At 51.2% G+C, this 19748-nt stretch overlaps 1 protein-coding gene across 6 annotated transcripts in view; it reads left to right on the top strand.

Annotated features, from left to right (window-relative positions):
- Positions 1–19748, top strand: part of BIRC6 (baculoviral IAP repeat containing 6) — a 2386688-nt gene that overhangs the window by 1766416 nt on the left and 600524 nt on the right. For all 6 annotated transcript variants that reach the window (XM_086926902.1, XM_086926900.1, XM_086926901.1 and 3 more), the window contains one exon: positions 15298–15429. In XM_086926902.1, coding sequence (XP_086783028.1) covers positions 15298–15429 — 132 coding nt within the window. The remainder of the gene's footprint in view (positions 1–15297; positions 15430–19748) is intronic.

The raw sequence follows: 19748 nt of genomic DNA, 5'->3' as shown, positions 1-19748 counted from the left end.
GAGGGCAGTGCAAAGCATTTGTTTTACACACTCAGTCAGCAAAGGATTTCACACACTCAAAGACTGAACTCCAGGCTAATGGTTTTTATATCCAAAGATATGGTTGTTTTATTTTTAGAACCAACAGGCATAAAAATATACTTTGCTAGATATGAGAACTCTCATGTAATTACTTTGCAAGGAACCAATAACGTTGGTGAACACAATAGGTACAGGAGTTGCTGAAGGCAACTCCAGTCTAGGCACACTTTAGCATTGAGCTCAATGGATTGTTACCTTAAAAGTACAGTTGATTACAGTACAGATTACTTTAGTAGTTCCAGGACTTGATCCTAGATTCAGTCCTGGGGTCTTAGCTGAAACCAGATTAGCAAAAACGTTTTAGTTACGGTGGTGAATATAAAGCTGTTTTAAAAGTCCACACTTAATAACTTTTCAATGACAATCTGGCAATGTTATTCAATGGGAGAAAACTCAGGTTGTAGGTAACGTATGACCGCGTTACTTTTGTAATCCAGTACTGGGCTTCTAGGGCCAGCACTGGGGTCTGAACTTAAAACAGGTAGGTAATTGCGTTTCAGTATTTTGTATGATTTTTAAAGAATATTTCAAGTTTTCAAAAGTAGACACTTCGAAGAAATTTCATAGAAAAGCAGACAGTGGGTTCCTATGGAGAAAATACAGATTACTAGTAAACCTGGTAAGGATTACTTTTGCGGTTCAGTACTGGGCTGCAAGGTACAGTACTGACTTCTCGCCTACTTGCAGGTGAGTACTTCGCAATTCGGACTTCGGCTGATTTTATGTGAATATTTGCAGTTTTCAAAACTTCACACTTAGAAAATTTTCGAGTCAAAATGGGTCAATGTTATCCAATGGTAGGTAAGTGAGTTACCGGTTTCCAGGTGAGTACTTGGCTGGTGAAGTTAAGGTTCCGGGTATAGACTCAGGGGTCCACCAGGGTCAGGTAAGTACAGTCTGTTCCGCCCCAGCAGCGCAGGGCCGGCCGGGTGCAGAGGTAGGTAGGCCCAATGATATCCAATGGGGGAAAAGGGGCCTTTGGTTGGTTGCTACCGGCTAGCAGGCCACGCGGCTGTGCGAGCTGGGCTCCTGGTCAACTGCTCAGGGCAAGGGGGGAAGTAGGTTAGGACAAAGGTGGCACAGCCAGCGGCACTCGAGTGGCTGGGTGCAGGGTGCTCTTGAGCCGTTGGGCGCTCAATGTTATCCAATGGGAAAGGTAAAAAAGGAACAAAGGCTGCAGGCTCGGGGACGGAGACTGTCCAGGGGCGACCAGCACTTCGAGAGTTAAGTTGGGATCTTGGAGCAAAGGTAGGTACCCCAAAGGGAGGCACAGGGGGCTGTAGGGCGCCGGGTGCAGGGGTGTCTTTGGGTGTCGAGAAAACTTACCCGTGGCTGGTCGCGGTTGGGGTGGTCCCTGGTTTTGAGTCTGCAGGCGTCGGCTGGTTCGTCGAGCAGGGTCTTTGGGCACTGGACTTTGGGTCTCAGTCGCTGGGGGGACGTCCTCGTGTACTTGGTTCGGTTGGGCCCGGCCCGGCGGTGGCAGAGTGGGCTGGTCCGGAGCTTCCTGGTTGGCACCAGGTGGGTTGTTGCAGCAGAGCCTCTGCTGATGGGAGTCCCAGTCTTTAAGAGGTTCAAGGCAGGCAGGTCCTCTGGGTGTCCCAAGGTTGCTGTTTGCAGAAGTCACCAGGATTAGGCAGGAGCAGGTTCCAGGATCGACAGGCCGGTAGGGCTGGGGCCAAGTCAGTTGTTGTCGTCCTGTTGTTAGCAGCTGCACGGCGGGTCTTCTTCTTCTTGATCTTCTTTCTTCTTTTCATATCGGGATCTGGGGAAGGAAGGTTCAGGGAGCCCCTGAATACTGAATTTAGGGGCGTTACAGGTAGGGCAAGGACAGGGACCAATGGGTCCTTGTCCTGGGGTGAGTACACCCCCTGGGCTGCCCCTCTCCTGTGGGAGGCGGGGCAGGAGCCTAGCTGGGATTGGGCAGGGCTCCCCATCTACAAGATGGCCGGCGCCCGGGGTCCTGCTTCACCTCGTGTCCCCCACCTGAGGGGTGGGGTTGGCACAGGCTGGCACCCCCCCTTCCTGACGTAGTTTTTCCCGCCAGTCTTCCCGCCAGAGGGGGGTTAGGATTGGTGGGGGCCAGTTGCTGGGCACAGCAAATGGTCTGGACCATGGTCCATGGGCAGGGGGAAGCCTTTGAAGCTTCCCCCGGCCCATCCTGGGGGAGGACACCTAGCACCTCGCCCAGGATGTGCATTGTTACAGGCCCAAGAGAGCGGGGGCTCTCCACCCAGGTGTCCAGCAACATGTCTGCTGTGTGGCAACCTCTTCAGCCACTCAGCCCAGACGTGGATTGTAGGTTACGTTTTCAGAGGGTATCTCTAAGATGCCCTCTGGTACATTGTACATTAAATCCCACACTGGCATCCGTGCGGGTTTAATGTGCTGAGAAGTTTGGTACCAAACTTGTCAGTCTTCAGTGTAGCCATTATGGTGCTGTGGAGTTCGTAAAGACAACCTCCCAGCACCATATACTCTTAATGGCATCACTGCACTTACAGTGCCCAGGAATGGCCCTGGGCACTCTAGGGGCACAGGGCTCATGCACCTGTGCCCATACCTCTGGCATAGGGCACCCAGCTAGAGGGGTGACTGAAGTATACTAGGGCAGTGGGTTCTGTGGTCATGGCACACACACGACTCTTGGTTTGGTTCTGTACTTAGGCACTCAGCCTGCAAAGGCAGTGTGTGGGCGCCAGGGTACAGAACCCCTGAGGGTGGCACAATAAGTGCTGCAGCCCTCAGGAGTCTTCTCTGGTCACCATTCCCTGGGTACCTAGGGTACCATTTACTAGGGGCTGACAGGTGGCCAGAGATGCCAATTGGGTTTTTAGTTTCAGCACAGTTTTAGGGAAGGAACACAGGCCCTGGATACCTGGTTGGCAGGAACCCAGGAAACACTCAGTCAAAGCACATCAGCAGTTCAGAAAAAAGTGGGGGCATACCAAGGCAAGAAAGATGGCACCTTCTCACAGTTGATCTCCAAGCCAGAGTGGGGTCCTACTCGTCCGGGAGCCCACCCACCCATGAAATTTATTGGCGTCCCTCCAGCACTGAAGCACGACCCCTGTGTGCGAAGGTAGATCCCTGCGCTGTCTCCGTGTGTATAGAAGTGGTTCGCAGTTGCCTCCCGGCATGATGAACCTATCTACTCTACAAGCTGGTTTCGAACCCGCAGCGTACCCCCAGTCGTTTGCCACCTGTAGCTGGGAAGCCCAGTAATACCGTTGGACGTCTGGGAAGGCCAGCCCCCGTCATACACCCCCCTTGTGAGCTTCCGCAACGCTATCCTCAGGTTACCACCTTCCCAAAGCAGTGTCCTCAGTGTCTGGGATATGCGCCTGAACACCCCGCCAGGGACCGGGTATGGTGTGTTTTGTAGGATATATAGCAGTCGCGGCAGTGCCAGTATCTTGAACAACGCAGCACGTCCAATAAGGGAGAGAGGCAGGGACCTCCAGTGATTCACGTCGAATCCCAGTCGTACCAAGTGGGGCTCGAGATTTTTGGCGAAGAACTCCGCACTATCTCTGGTGATGTAAACCCCCAAGTATTTGAACCCATCAATCGCGACCGAGGCAGGACGCCTTGTCGGAATCCGTGGGGGAGGGCCCGAAAGAGGGTAAATCAATGATTTGGCCCAGTTGATCGTGTAGCCTGAATAGCTGTCAAACAGTTCAAAGAGATGGAGCGCCTGCGCTATTGAGTGGTAGGGTCTCGCCATGTAAAGTACAATGTCCGCGTATAAAGATATACGCTCCTCCCACTCATCATTAATGGCCATGCCCCAGAAAGACCTATCCCTCCGAATACGGTGAGTCAGCGGCTCAAGGGCCACGGCAAAGAGGAGGGGGGGACAAGGGGCACCCCTGCCTGGTACCCATGCGCAGGGGAAATACTCGAGACATCGCTCCTTTAACTCTCACCCTCGCTATTGGCTGTTCGTACAACAGGCATACCCAGCAACAAAATACCGGACCAAAGCCCAGTCGCTGAAGAACCATAAACAAATAAGGCCATTCGATGCAGTCAAAGGCCATTGAGGCGTCCAGAGCCATCAGTGCTGTTTGGGTGCTTCCCGCGTCTTCCGTCATATAAAGGACCCCGTAAAGCTGTCATAGGTTGTGTCGAGTCGTCCTGTGTGGCATGAATTGTTACTGATTGACGTATATCACGTCCGGTAGAACAGAGAGCAGTCTCGTCGCCAAGGTTTTGGCCAAGACCTTGGCCTCCACGTTGAGAAGCAAGATGGGCCGATAGGATAAGCATTGGTCAGCCAGTTTTCCAGCCTTTTGAATTACCACAATCGTTGCCTCCCGCTGATCAGGCGGGAGCTTTCCCACCTTTTGTGCTTCGAGGAACATCTGTCTTAGAGGGTCAAAGACAACATTCGCCTGCCTCTTGTATATTTCCACTGGGCGTCCATTAGGCCCCTGTACCTTACCGGTCTGAAGAGAATTCAGGGCTTCCCCAAGTTCCAATCCTGTGAATTCCGCCTGTAGGCGGTCTGTTTGTTCCTGTCCTGGGACAGTGTGGGCAGAGCAAAGCCCCATAGGAACTCAGCACAATCCTGCTCTGTTCTGGTGCATACCGGGGTGTAGACCTTCTCCTAATATGATGCAAAGGCCTCTGCTATATCCGTACATGTGGATGCCTGGGACCCCGTCTCATCCCTTACCTCGGTCACCCAGAATCGCTCCCTATCCCGGCGTTTGAGCCACACCAATAGTTTCATGCTTTTGTCCCCCGCTTCGTATATCTGATGTTGCGTGGCAAGGGAGTAGTTTGAGGGCTAATTCATGGCTGTGGTCTAGCGAGGACGTCCCACCATCGCCCTGCTGCAGGGACTCAATTTCTTTTTACAACTGCTTGATCTGCATTGACCCTTCCTTTTTCTGGGCGCCAATCAGTGCTTGGGCCTGACCTCTCAGGACCTTCTTAAAGGCTTCCCACAAGGTTATTTGGGAGTCGACCGAGCCCCGATTCTCAGCAAAATATTGTTGGGAGCCCTCCCTTAGCTTATCGCTTATAGAGTCGCCCTTGATGCGCCATGGGTCTATCCTAGGGAAGGCCGCCCTGGTGGTAACCACACCCTTAAGGATGACGCTGACCGGGGAATGATCGGAGATTCCCCGGCCACAATACAGGGTCCTGCGAAATCGCCCGGCTGGTCTACCCATGTGAAAAGGTGATTTAACCTTGAGAAGGACACATGTCTAGCTGAGTATAAAGTGTAGTGCCTATGGAAGGGGTGATGTATGTGCCATAGGTCACTAAGACCCATTGCTGTAACAAAGCCCTGCAAGCCAAATTCCCCCTGTTACCCTGCCTCTCACTTAAATGATCTGAGTCAGCATCCATGACCGCATTGGTGTTCCCCCCCACCAGTACGATAATTCGAGGAAGGTCCGCCAAGAGGGTTCCCAGTTTTGTATACGTTTGGGCATGCAGGCCAGGTGGGATGTAAGACTAGCTCATAACTATCCTTCGCCCCTCTCATCTGGCCGCCACGGCCGTCATACACCCCGAGTCCTCTGTCCATGTGCCTGTAATTACCATCGGCAGGGTATTATGAAATAAGATCCCCACTCCCCTAGAGCCAGATGTGAACCCAGAATTGGCCACCATCTTGTAGCCAAAACCGTCAAGGGCCATACATCTGTTATCACGTAAATGTGTCCCCTGTAGAAGTATGTCAGGGGAGTCCCGTTTCACGTGTTGCAGCATTAGTGTTTGCTTAATTTTGTTGCCCAGTCCATTAACGTTCCACGTCCATATCTTTATTTGTGCCTGTTCACCCATTCATGTAAGGGGCCTGCACTTCCTCGGATCCTTCATGTCCCACTGCATATCTTTAAGACCAGACAGCCAACCATCTGGATTAGAATCACCATGAGCCAAACATAAACTTCCCTTAGAACCAGTCCCCCCCCCCTCCCCAGCCCTCACCCCTACTCCCGTCCTCCCTGCTAAGTTGGCCCCCAACCACCCACCTTCCAAACTCGCAGATGCCTGTCGCCCTATCATCCCCAAATCAACTGACAGAGGGAACATAAGCCTGCGGTCGGCAGAATGAGACATACATTGCTACCAGAGTGCTCACCCAGTGGATAGATCGTATAGAAGAACCCTACCCCACCTCACCGCCCCCCCCTTGTCCCGTTGGCCAATGCTAAGGCCCTCGCTTAGTTACAACTAGTAACAATGAAACCCAAAACTTACAACATCGGAGTAGGCCACAGTCTTGGAGCATCTTGCCCAACTCCCATCGAGACTCAAGGTCCCAGGAAGCATGCCCCCCACCCCCTGCCCCCCATCCTCATGGACAGGAATCACCGCAAACAACCACTACCACCATATTCACTTAAGTGTTGTCTGCTCGCTCTCTTGATTCTCCTGTGGTGATCTGTCCATATTTGGAGCATCATGGCCTGTATGGCTGTGGGCCGATCGTCGCGAACCACCCTGTCTGCACACAGTCCGCCAGCCCTCCATCCAGTTGTTTGCCTTTGCCGGTGAGTCAAAGAAGTACGCTTTTCCGCCTTCCAGAATTTTGAGTCGCGCTGGGTACAGCATCATGTACTTGACTCCTTGTTCTCTGAGGGCTCTCTTGACTCCTTCGAAAGTTCTGCGCTGGCGCTGAAGATTTAGCGAAAGTCTGAAAAGAATCGAATCGGGCGTTCTCCAGTTGTAGGTCCCAGGACACCCGCGATGCCTGCAGGATGGCATCCCAATCCCTGTAGTTCAGGATCCGGGCGATGATGGTGTGTGGAGGGGCCCCATGCTTGGGCCTCCCCCAACGCGTGATGAGCCCTCTCCACCGAGAAGAAATTTGATAGGCGCTTCGGCTTGAGGTGTTTGAGTATAAGATCCTCCACGAACCAGTCTGTGGACGTCCCTTCCATGCCCTTCGGGACTCCCACGATGCGGATATATTTGCGCCGCGCCCGGCCTTCCTGATCTTCCAGGCGGGCGACGATGTCAGTTTGATTTTTCATAAGTGCGGTTACTTGCTCCTCGAGTCTTTTCATTTTGGATTGGAGGATCCCAATTCAGCTTTCTGCCACCTTGTCTGACATTTTCCTGAAGTCTGCGCGAAGCAGATTGACCTCTTCTGTTACCGAGTCCAGCTTAGGTTCCATGGTGCCACGCATCTCCTTTATGGCTATTGTTAGATTTGGGGGTCTCTAGTTGGCACAGGTAGGTACTTGTGACAAATAGGGACCCTTGCCTCTAGTCAGGTTAAGGGGATTACACTCCTAAATAAACCCTGCTCACCCCCTTGGTAGCTTGGCACGAGCAGACAGTCTTATCTCAGAGGCAGTGTGTAAAGCATTTGTGACCACATACAGTAACCCAGTGACAACAATACAAATGGACACCCCACAGGGTTTTTATATAAAAAATAAGTATACTTTATTTATACTGTTACTTTAAGATGGTAGATTTAGCTTAGTTAAGTTCAGTTCTTAAGATACAACACTTTGCGTCCATGTACCTTAGGTTGCGATGCGCTTCCACGACAAGCAATGTCGCAGCGAGGGAAATGCGGCAAAGTTCAAGTACAAAGAAATAAAGACTTGAAGTTCTTCCAGATGCGGCCCACTTCTCCGGTGACACGAGAAGTTTTCGGTACGATGCGTGGACTGCAGCGGTTAAACTCTTGTTCAGCGATGCGACGGCAACAGCTCCAATTGCGACACTCTTCTTCCAGGATGCATGAAGCTTCCGCGCAATGCGACAACTACAGCGGCGACATCCACGCTGCGTCGGCAGCAGCTACGACGGCGGCGCTCTTCTCGGGGATGTGAGGCGCTTTTCTCAGATTCGGTGCAGTGCGACAGTTCCAGCGGCGACACCCTCCTTCTGAGTTGCGACGGCAGGCACAGCGACGGCGATACGCTCTGACCTCGTTGCAAGACTCTTCTCTTGATGCGGTGCAATGCTACAGCGGTGACACCTTCCTTCGGAGTTGCGACGGCCTCAGCAGCGACGGCGACACGCTTCCTCTTCGCTACGAGGCGCTTCTCTCGATGCGGTGCAATGCGTCCGTTCCAGCGGCGACACCCTCCTTCGGAGTTGCGACAGCAGGCACAGCGACACGCTTCTTCTTCAATCAGTCGCGCTTCCAGTTCCTTGCGACACGCAGTTCCTCAGAAGGTCCAAAACAGCAGCAGGCACTTCCAAAAGAACTCTGGGGAGCTGGGGTTTGAAGTCTGTTGTCCCTGAGACTTCAGCAGGAGGCAAGCTCTTTTTCAAGCCCTTGGAGATCCTTCACAAGTTGAAAGTAAAGTACACAAAGTTCCTTTCTCCTTCCTTTGGCAGTAAGGCAACCACTGCAGGCCAATCCCCCAAGCAGCACTTCAGCTTGGGAATAGTCTCTCCTCAGTTTCTTCAGGTTCCTCTCCTCAGTAAAGGTTTTTTCTTGTAGTCCAAAGTGTAGGAGAGTAGGGTCGGCAATCCTATGATCACCCAGATTTTTTGCTTTTGTTTCACTGGTTTACGACTTTCTCTGGCTGTGGGCCTACCAATCAGACCCACAGCCTGGCTGTTCTCTCTCTAAATTACGACATGTACCCTAGGTGCATTTACCAATTGGTACTGGGCCACCTTATCAGACCCTGTAACTCAGGGCATAGGTGTACCCAGGGCCTACCAGGGGCTGAAGCATGTATTATGCCACCCCTGGCTGGCCTCCTAAATCTGACACAACTGGCTGCATGACAGCTGGGGCAAAGTCGTGTAATCACCCTTTGCTGTAGATATAGTATACCTATATCTAACCCTAAAAATGGACACACAGATTCCTATCAGTCACTCCTATGGCAGGCCTTGACAATCCTGAAGGCAGAGTGCTTGGAATCGTGTGAAATGGTGCTCTGGCATGAGCTGGGCCCGTTTGCAGCTTGCGGAACCAAGTCCTAATAGCTGTTCCATGATAACGCATACCATATACTCTTAAGTGCATTATAATCCTCGCGGTTAAATGCTATCTTTGGTATTGCTTTATCAAAACATGTCGAGTAAGGGGTCATACGAATTGGAATACTAACCCCTCGCCAATTCTGGCGACGGGGTTAGCATTCCACCCTTCTAGAGGGACACGACATGTATGTAACTGTGAACCCCGGTTAAAGTTAACTGAAGCCTCAGCTCCACAAAATGGATGCTGCCACCACAGACACGAGTCTGACCTCCTGCTGCTGGGAGTCCTTCCAGCAAGGAGAGCTTGGACAAAGGGTTTCCTGTCAGGGGCGGTGCTAGCACCATCCCAGACAGGGTTTTGTGTATCCTGGGTAGGCAGGGCTTTACAGGAAGGTGACTGCTGAGTGGCACCCCGGTGCTCACTACGCATCTGCCGGCTAGAACCAGTTCCAGGGGCACACCAGCCCCTGGCCTGGGGAAAGTCCGGCATGGGAGAGGGGTGTAACCACCCCCCTCCTAGCCCCACCCATAGGCAGGACCTAGTCACCGGGTCAGCCCCTTTTCCTAGTATAAAGTTAGGAGCGGGCCCCCTTCCATATTAGATCATCTTTGGAATCAAGACACGACTTTCTTCGAAAGGACTTCAAGATTTCTTCTTCAAGATTCTCCCTTGTGACTAAGGAGTAGTCACCCTGCATCCGCAGGCACCAACTTAAGAACACTGCGGTCTGCTGCAAGTCCTTCCTCCAGAATCCGACTGCTCAGCTCGACGAGAACCGGCTTCCCTGGCACCTCTGACCTCTACTCACCTCTACAGCAAAGCTGAGAACCGTGGGTGCGATGAGACCTCGAGGGACCGGCCATCTTCAAGACTGCACGACTTCTTTCCAGCACGACCGCCGAGGGATCCTCTGGTGAGTGCTTTGGGGTCCGAGAAGCCCCGACCCTGAGCAGCTCCAGCACCGAAGTACAGCCTCCCAGCATCTCCACGATCTGCGTGGGGCCCTTCTGCTTTTTGCTGCACACCGCGTTGTTTGGCTACTAGCCCGCTGGCTTGTGGCCTTCTGAACGACGCCCGACGACATCACCGCTGCTGGTCTGGTTGCTCCAGACTGGCCCTTGCTCCCTTCCAAAAGAGGAGCACCCCGGACCCTCCTGGTCCACTCAAGACGCCATTTTAGGTCCACGGCGTGGGCTTGAATTAGCCAAGGCTTTGTTGCCCAATCCTGGGTCCAGCGACGCCGACAGCTTCATCCATCGTGGGACAGCTCGCTCCTCCATCCTGGTCGCCGACAACGCCTCCTGGTCCGTGAGATCTGCAGAGCCTAGCGTCACCCACTCACCTAGTCGAGGTGACTACCATCCGGTGCCCTCCTGGTGCCACCTGACTACTGGCTAGTAGTCACGAACTTGGTCCCCTCTGCTTTCAGGTGTCATCCATCTTCGATCCAGGCTTGGATCAACTCTAACTCTCTTCACTGGTCGCCTGCCAGCAACTTCTTTCTTCAGGCTCCTGGTCCGTCTACGAGGATTCCCAACGTCTTTTGAGACCTATGCAGCTGCAGCCCCTGGGCTAGGTAACTTCGGCATTTCGGTGCCCCAGCATAGCCTCACTATCCATAGGTCAGAATCCACTTTCGTTTTCCTCCTACCAGGTCGGGTTCGCCCGAGAACACTAACTTTGTTTTTACTAGCTATCATAGACTTTGTCCCGCATCACGCGTGAGAGTGCACACACTGCACCCGAGTCCCCTGGGCCTCCTAGAAGTAATCTAAAGATTCTATAGTCAAGTCCTAGCGATTCCAAAGCCTATTAGTACTGTACTTACCTGCTAGTAATCCCGCATTCCACTTTCAGAGTATATGGTTTTCCGTGCCCCTCGGGCATTTGTATATACTGTGCTAACTTAAGTATTTTCGTAAGAGTTTTGTGTTGTGCTTAGTACCCTGTCCTCATAAAGAGTACAGGGCTGTTGTGATTCTAATAAATAAACTGTTTATTTTCATAACACTTGTGTGGTGTCCTTTCACTTGGTGTTCAAGGGGTATATGTGATGGTATAACAGCTGGCTTAACACGCCCTCTCGAGTCTTTAGCCTTAGACTGCTCGTATCCACGCTACTAGGATAGCTGGTCTATAAGGTTGACTTACAACCAATCATCAATAAGGGTTGTCTGGACTGATACATAGTGTTCACTAGAATAGTGAGCACTGCATATCAGGCCAACTTCTCACACAAAGTGATCTAATTTCATGGGATCAGGGTCCCAATATTTATCCCCGAAATCCTTCGTTCTCTGCGGGGAGAGGGGCCTTTGCCCAGTCCAAACCAGTTCTGAAGCACTCTGTTTACCAGACTTCTCCTTTCCTTTCACAGTGCAGGGCAGAAACATCAGACGCCCCACAGGAGGTGGAGCCAGCATTGTGGAAGGCAAGTACAGTCCTGGAGCACTTTGTTTGTAGGACTTTTTCTCTTCTTTCAGTATGCAGGGCAGAGACATCAGCATTGTGGAAGGGAGGAATAGCCCTATTCAAGGTTCAGGTGCAACTCCTACCTCCCAACTAGATGCAGATCTCTCTATTCACCACTGGGCTGACTCATCCTGTCTCTTGGAATACCCCAGCCGTGTCACTCACAAAACCAGACAAAGGAATACAAAATCCTAGCAGAGGCAGGCTTTGGATAGTTAGACAAGCAAATACCTACTTTCTAAAAGTGGTATTTGCAAACACAGAATGTTAAAACGAACTTCACTAAAAGATGTATTTTATCATTCTGAGTTCAGGCATACTAAACTCGAATTTCTACCATGTTCTCTGAGTCAGTTAGGATTATAAAATGTGATAACTCTAACAGCCCATTCTGGCCTATGGAGAACAGGTAACCTTGCAATAGTGAAAAATGAAAATGGCTGTAATTCACTACTAGGACATGCCACACACATCAGGGCTTGTCCTACCTTATACTTACAATGCACCCTGCCCATGGGTCTACCATAGGGGTGACTGATATGAAGAAAAGGGAAGGTTTAGGGACTGACAAGTGTGTGCACTGGCCCAGTCAGCATGACAGTACCAGACTGCATGCAGGCTCTGCAATGGCAGACCTTAGACACATTTTACAAATCTTCTTCTGTGGGTGGCACAACCAGTGCTGCAGGCCCACCAGCAGCATTTGGATTTACACACCCTGGGCACACTCAGTGCACTAGACTAGGGTCTGACAAATAAACCAAATAGCAAAACATGGAACCACTGATTAATACATCAATAGGGAGCACTTGCACTGTGGCACTGGACAGCAGTGGCACAGTGCCCAAAGCATCTAACACCAGCAAAAATACATGCGGCAACAGCAAAAATGGAAGCGATACCCACAGCAATGGTGCCAGGTCTAACAGCCATCATAATGTCTCTGAGCGATGGGTCGGGCCCGTCGTCTGCTACTTCATACTGCTGACTCCCTCCTTGGTGGCCTTCCTCCTTTCCCATGGTTACTGTGTACTTATCTGTGTGGTTTGTTTGGCCTTGTGCTGGCGGTCTTTTGCGGTCCATGACCATGGATTATACCTCAGCAGTCCAGTTGGCACGCGGGGCACCCGGCGAAGAGACCGCGCCCTCGCAGGGCCTATCAGAGTCTCCTGCGGGAAAAAGCGGCCAATGGTTGGTTTAACACACTACCCCGCCGATCACACTGTCCTTGGGGCTCCCAGGAGGCTCGATCCGGCCGCCTCATGTCGGGCCCGTGTTCAAACAGCAACTGGACATCCTAGGGAGCCCCACCCTCTGTCTGTGTGGTCTAGCATGCAATTTGGGCCCTCTCGCCCTGGAGGGGATCTCCAATTGTAGGGTATGTGTCGCGTGAAGGTTTCCTTGCTATGGCGCCACCACCCTGCTCCGTCACGCAGGTCTCAAGGCATCGCACCCTTCCCCAGGGTCAGCCGCTGCTCTCGTTAACGCCGGAATTATTATCTTCAGGGCCCCTCCATTTGGGAGCACCCCACACACTCCACTCGAGCCAGTTGGTGAGCGCTGATGATCGTCTGGGCTTCGGCGGCCTCACAACCCTGGCTGTCCCATCAGTCTCCACCGCAGCGGGCCCTCAAGCTTGTGCCTTAGTCGTGCAGCGCTTCACTTTGCCCGTATTCACTGCTCCTGTCCGGTGCCCCTCTGTGGTTCGCACTTTGCGGCGCCTGGCGAAGCCGCGATCGCAAGGATCCCAGATCCACTCGCTGGGCAAGCAGCGGAGCTCCTACCACTGTCCCACCGTAATCAACCTTCTTGGATCGCCACGAGCTGAGACGCCACAACCCCACTCCTTTGCGCCGTTCTCAGGGCCTCACGCCCTTCTTTCTCGGTGCCTGCCGCTGCTCTTGGTTGGGCGAGATTTATCACCTTCAGGGCCCATTACTTGAGGAGCGCCACCCGCACTTCACTCACACCAGATGGGGAGCACCTACGCAAGTCCGGGCCCCGGCGGCCTCTCAATCCCAGCGGTCCCCTCAGTCTCTACCGCAGAGGGCCCTCAGGCCACTGTCGTAATTGTGCAGCACTTGACTTTGACCTCTCTCACTGCTCCCGACCGGAGCACCGCTGTGTTCTGCTCTCTGCGGCGCCAAACGGATGCCACGAGCGCCAGGATCTCGGACCTGCTCAGGGGGCCAGCAGCGGCGCTACTACTTCTGACGTGCCGTACCCATCCCGGCCCTCCACCTTTTCAGATCGCCAGGAGTGCCCCAGGCCGCACCGCCGTCCACAGTCTACAGTGCGCTGTGAGCCTCGGAGTAAGCTGCAGCTTCCCTGGCGTTATCACACCTCCACCGTGTCGGTTCTGCGTCGCTGCAGTCTGCCAAAAGCTCCCCAGGCCTCACTGCCGGCCACGATCCTTCAGCAGCGGCACTCGCCATTTTCTCTCCGCGGGACGGGCGGCCCAGGCTGCTGATCAACGGCGGGAGAGCACTTGTCCGGGGATCCTGTCTACCTCCACTGCTGTCCGCCGACTCTCCGCTGTTTCACAAGGCGGTAGGTGTCTCCCTATACCGGATAATGTCGGATTATGAGTGTTTTGCTGCAAACTGCAAACGCAGCTCTCCTAGTGTGCGGCCATCTTCCTTAGCTGCAGGCCGCACCTCCCTAAATCTTTTTTTTTTTTTTAAATCTTCCTCTGATACTGAAAGTGTTCCAAGGTTTGCATGTTTAAAAAAAAAGCTGTATGGTTTAATGTGGACAGTGCAAAATATTCCTTTTTTGGAGGCTCTCGCCTGGAAGAGGGACTAAGGAAACTTAACGAGCCCAATGCAGTACCGCCTATATTCTGGCGGCATACTTGAAACCTAGTACCACCAGAACATTTTGTCTCCATCAGGCATTCAAAAAAGCTACTATATGTATTTGTAAATTAGCCACCTCGTATGGTACTATCTTGTTTCTCGATCAAGGTTACCACCAACTTTAGTGAAGCAGTTTTAGACTATGATTTGCTATATGATTATTTCCACTTGACACTTATGTTCACAAAATGTTAAGGACGAAAATGTAGGAATAAATGTAAGCTAATTACTTTACTAAATTCTATATTTGTTGTCCCTTGCTCTGTTCAGGCAATTAATCCACTCTCCATCTCTTATCTTGGTGCTGTCCATAATGTAGTTTACATATGATGTGGGGAAAAGACAGTTGAGGTTACTGGAGCTGGTGGAGTGGAAATGGGATGGGAGATATAGGTGGATGGAGCAACTTGCTCTCAGAATAGGCTGTGAGGGTATTAGAGAACTTAGTCGGGCACCATTCTGTAAAGGACTTACCATTTGTATGCATGCAGCGACTCGAGAGCGAAATATGTGAGTAACCTTAGATTGTGCACTGCACAATGATTATATTGCATGTCTTACTTCGAGTTTTATTGTGTTGTGGGCTAACATACTCCTCAGGGTGTCAGTCCATCATAATATAGGTTTGAATATAATTATAGATTCCAAAGGGGATTAATGGAGAATAGGGATCTGTGGGTTTATAAGGAGTGAGTGTCTGTGCTTACACTTGTGCTTTTCTTGTGAGATGTAGCATGTGGATGGCAAAACATTGATTTTAGAGCATATGAATAACTGTCAAACAGTTGTACGGATTCCCGAATAGCTACCCCTAGTCATCACTTCTTTTTGCAAAGCTTGTATATGTATAAATGTAATTGAACTGTGGAAATCCTAAGTGTTGGTCCTTGACTGTTTGTTTACATTGACTGAAAGTTACAGGGGAATCAGATAAGTGACTACTATATTTCTTTTCCATAGATACTCCAAGTATAACAGCAAAACTAATAAACGAGCAGAAGGATGACAAAGAAAAGAAAAACCATGAGGAGAAGGAAAAGGTTAAAGCAGAAAATGGATTTGAGGACAATTATTGTGTTGTTGTAGCATCAGGTAGGTTTCCTCTTACTTTACTGAAATTCATGAGTTTGGTAGTTTATTACTTTTGCCTGTTCCTTGTAACCAGCAAGTTTTTTCCATGCAGCAAAGTGACAACATGTATCTCTTTTGCAGTCAAATGACAATGTTTTAATGTCTGGTTCAAAGTAGGAGGTTGATATATGAAATATGCAGCTTTAATGTTTGGGATGTATTTTAACATGTCCTGGTCTCCCAGAGTTAAACATATGTAGTGTGCCAACATCACAAACGGAATGGCCTGTGCTGTGCAAAAGTTAAGTATGAAATCTACCCAACCATCTTTGTGGGTTGAATGGCGTTTTTTAATGAAGAAACAGCATTTTTATTAGCCAGTATGTTCTATTTTATTAAATAGAGATTGGTATGGTTACTACTTTTTTATTTTTATTGGTTTTTTTTACAGTTACAACATTAGACAAATAACATGTATTCTTCATCGCATTTGTACATACAGGGGTGACAGCCCCTGTGGCTTAGCTGTTGTAATGATTTCACGTAGAGCACATGAGCTTGAGCGTCCCTGCAACTCTACAGTCCCACATATAACGTATAACATATATTCCATGTGTTAGGGGTAACCGTCCGGTAGGTCGGAGTGAGACAAAGTATATGCATGACCGGTCCCCTGTTCAGCTATCTACTCTGACAGAAAAAGAAAGGGGGGCGGGTGGGGAGAGAGGAGTTTACCTGGGTAGTTGTCCTGCTGTAGTGTTTGATGAGGAGGTGTGGCCCTTTGATTGTTTCTGGCTAGCATTAACCACAGATTTCGCATCTTTAGAATATCCTCATGGTCCAGGTCCTTGAAGTGGGTTGGTAGTCATTCAAAATACTTTGGTTGATGAATAGTTTATGTGAATTATGCACACTTTTATCTAAAGGTTTAATGATAGAGCATCTCAGTGAAATATTGTACCTTTCATAGCACGTTTAAGTGAATGTGCAACATGCAGTAGACTTCAGCTGAAATAATCTAGTATGCTAATACTATCTGATAGAGACATCTAGCTGCAGATTCCTTAACTTAAAATACCCCCAGGCGTCAGACTGGATCCGGAAAACTTTCCGCAGCAGCACCTCTAAGCGCCGGGGGCGGCGCCGCACTGCTCTGCCCTGACGTCGTCTACGGACTTGACGTCAGCGGAGCCATATATGCCCCTCCCTGCGCGCTGATGTCAGTTTTCTTCTTTTACGCGATCCAACGCGGATCCTGGAAAACCAGCTGTACCTTCACCTGTTTTTCGGGTCTTTTTGACGCCTTTGGCGTCCCGGAACAGTGTGCGATGTCTTCGGGCTTTAAGGCCTGTGAGACCTGTGCCCGTCCGATGTCCATGACGGACCCGCACACCATCTGTATATGGTGCCTCGGGGTGCACCACGACTCCAAAGAGTGCAACGATTATCATCGGATGAAACCAAAGGCCTTACGGGAGCATCTGATTAAATTGTTGGCCACACGGCTGTCCGGTCCTACTCCTTTGCGTCGTCTCTCTCCCTCTCGGGATCGAGCCCACTCCTGAGGTCGTTCCCGCAGATGTCGTTCAGAGGATAAACACAAACGTAAGTCCAGGAGATCCTCCTTCCCTACTCGTGATGCTGGCGCCAGCTCTTCTCGCTCCCTGCCGGGGACGGGTGTCCGACGGTCGTCTCCTCCATACCCCCCTTTCCGGATGCCAGAGCAACACAAGCCCAAATGGAGGCTTATTCTGAAGCACTCCACTCTTATTTTGGGTCACCCCCTCTCCCTGGTGCGCCTTCGGGTCCCATAGAGGTGGAAGGCACTCATGTAGGGTCTTCGCCGGGGGATTCGACTTTGGCTCAGGCTGTGTGCATCGACTCCGATTCCAGAGTTGATTCGACACCGACAGGACACGGCCCAGTATGTCTTTCCAGTCATCCATCTATCCCACCCCATCAGTCTTCACATAGCCCTCAGTGGCTCCCTGCGTCGACGTCGGAGGCGGCGCCGGACTTGATGCCCTGTTCCCCATTTGTTGCAGTGGGGTCGACGGCGCCCAGCCCGAGTCCCCCTTGGTGGTCGTCCAGACGACTCCTTCTCCTGCTCGAAGTCCGTTGATGCCAGTACCAACGCCAGTGCCGATGCCCACGTCTCCTCTATTTCAGGAGGTTGATATTCCCGACTCCTCGGACATGCATGCGACTTCCAAGCGGTGTCGGCCGGTGCCAGCACCTATGCCTACTCTTATGCCACACGCTGACGCTCTTCAGGACTCAACTGATCTGTAGCCGTTTCAGCCCATGGTGCAGGTACCTTGTGTGGCGTGGACAACGGATCTGCCTCCGGCTCCTCTACTGTTGCAGTCTAGCGGACGGGTTAGTCTCCAGCCTTCCCCTAAGATGGGTTATTGTCACCTCCCCAGATGGCAACTGAAGCTAGTGCTGCCTATGCACAGGACGGCTGCTATTCTTTGTTTTCAGCCCCCTGCGGTTCCTCTGCCTTCTGATCCTTTGTTGGATCTTCTCCATATGGAGCCGGTTGAAGTGGAGCCTTTGCTGCCCCTTAGGGCATCCTTGTTTTACATCATGCTGGGCACATGGGCAAGGCCTTCCTCGGGTGACCCTGTTGATCGGGCCATCGCTCGTCGACATCATCCTGCCCCTAAGGATCCGCTTGGTCTGTCCCTTCATCCTAGGGCTCAAGGCCTAGTTGTTCAGGCAGCCTTCGACCTAGTCTTCCTCCGCCCAGCCTCTGTTGCCTCCCACCAGTGAGTCTAGATGATTAGACGCATGTGGTCGCCAGCTTTTCGCCTCTGCCAGTGCTGGCATCCGCGCTTTGAATACAGCTTGCTTGTTCGCACAAGCCTCCTTTTCCCTTTGGGACTTGGTCGAGGCTCTTCTATCTTCACTTCTGAAAGGCCCACGGGTTCAATTCATCCGCCTTCTGCATGATGGCAGGGGAATGGCACAATTCACCCTCCGCTCGTCTCTTGATGGCACTGACTCGTGGGACAAGCTCTTGCTTGGTCGGTGGCTTTGCTCCGCCATGCTTGGTTGCGCAACAATCGTTTCCCGAACAATGTGCAGGATGCTCTTAGGGATCTGCCTTTCAATGTTGTGGACCTTTTTGATAGCCGCGCAGATTCAGTGGTCTCCCGCCTCATGTCAGGGCTACGATGACTCTTGGGGCACGCCCTTTTTGCTTTATTCTGCGTAGGCGATGTTGCCTTGTTGGTCTAAGTGTAGGCGGTGGTTCAGCCATCTCAGTGTTCTTTACCTGCAGCCGTACGACTGGTTCTGTCTTCTGAATGTGTGCTTGGCCCAAGAGGACTCCCCCTCGCAGTGGTTGACACTTACCATATGTGGGGTATTTTTTCGCCACAATATTGCTGTGGGCTTCTTTTTCATACCGTTCTTATACCGTTTTTTTTTTTATACCGTTCTGGTAGTCCTTCACTGCCTCGGTATGGATTCCTTACTGTATGGCTTCTGCCTCGCGTGTATCACGAGGGCATTTGTTAGCATCGCTGTGATCCTCTTGCCTTTGATGGCTGCTCTTCTATTGCCAGTCACTATCTTAGGTTCCTGTTCTGTTCAGTTTAGGCGCAGTTCTCACCACTAACACCCTATCCTCTTTTTGCTTCAAGATACAACCATTATGTGGTACGCTTCTTAGTGTTGGTGCAACCTGGAAATGCACCCTGGTATGATTGCTATCATAGGGTGTTTGCGTTGATTCTTCCACTTCTGTGGTGCTGGTTCTCCACTCCCCTTTTAAGGGCTGGGATAAACAATATTTTCGTACTTCAGCCCTTACTGGGCTTGTCTTTCCAGGTGGCGGTTTCGCCCTGTCCCTTTCTGCTGTACCTTGTCTTTGCCCTCTTATTCGGGGCACTTTTCTAACAGGAATATTTTACACATTTCCCTGCTGCTTTCGGCACAGGTGTTTTACACACTTCTGCTTGGATTCCTGCTGTAACACTCTCAAGGGGAGTGTTCTTTTTAGGGTACTCACTTCTTGTGTCCTTGGACCATACGATTGGTCCTGACTGTTTCTGATTGTTGTGTCTAGCTCCATCTCCTCCTCTTTCTTGCGGGGGACAGTTGCTCCTCCCGGGCGACCGGCTGATGTGGCTTACTAGTCTGGACATTGTTCTGTCAACTTCTGCTTCATCTTAACTGTTGGTACTTTTCGCGTCCTCTGTATTACGCTTCATTTCTAGGCATATTTCTTTGCTTCTGTATCTGCTGTGCTGTCGGGCTGTCGACATTCCTTCATTCGGTGTCCGTGGTCATTGACCCGGTGTGCTCGCCTAAGTGCTCCTATATGGATGTCC

Source organism: Lissotriton vulgaris, chromosome 6, assembly GCF_964263255.1.
Source record: "Lissotriton vulgaris chromosome 6, aLisVul1.2, whole genome shotgun sequence".
NCBI classification, from domain to species: domain Eukaryota; kingdom Metazoa; phylum Chordata; class Amphibia; order Caudata; family Salamandridae; genus Lissotriton; species Lissotriton vulgaris.
This window is presented reverse-complemented; position numbering and strand designations above follow the sequence as displayed.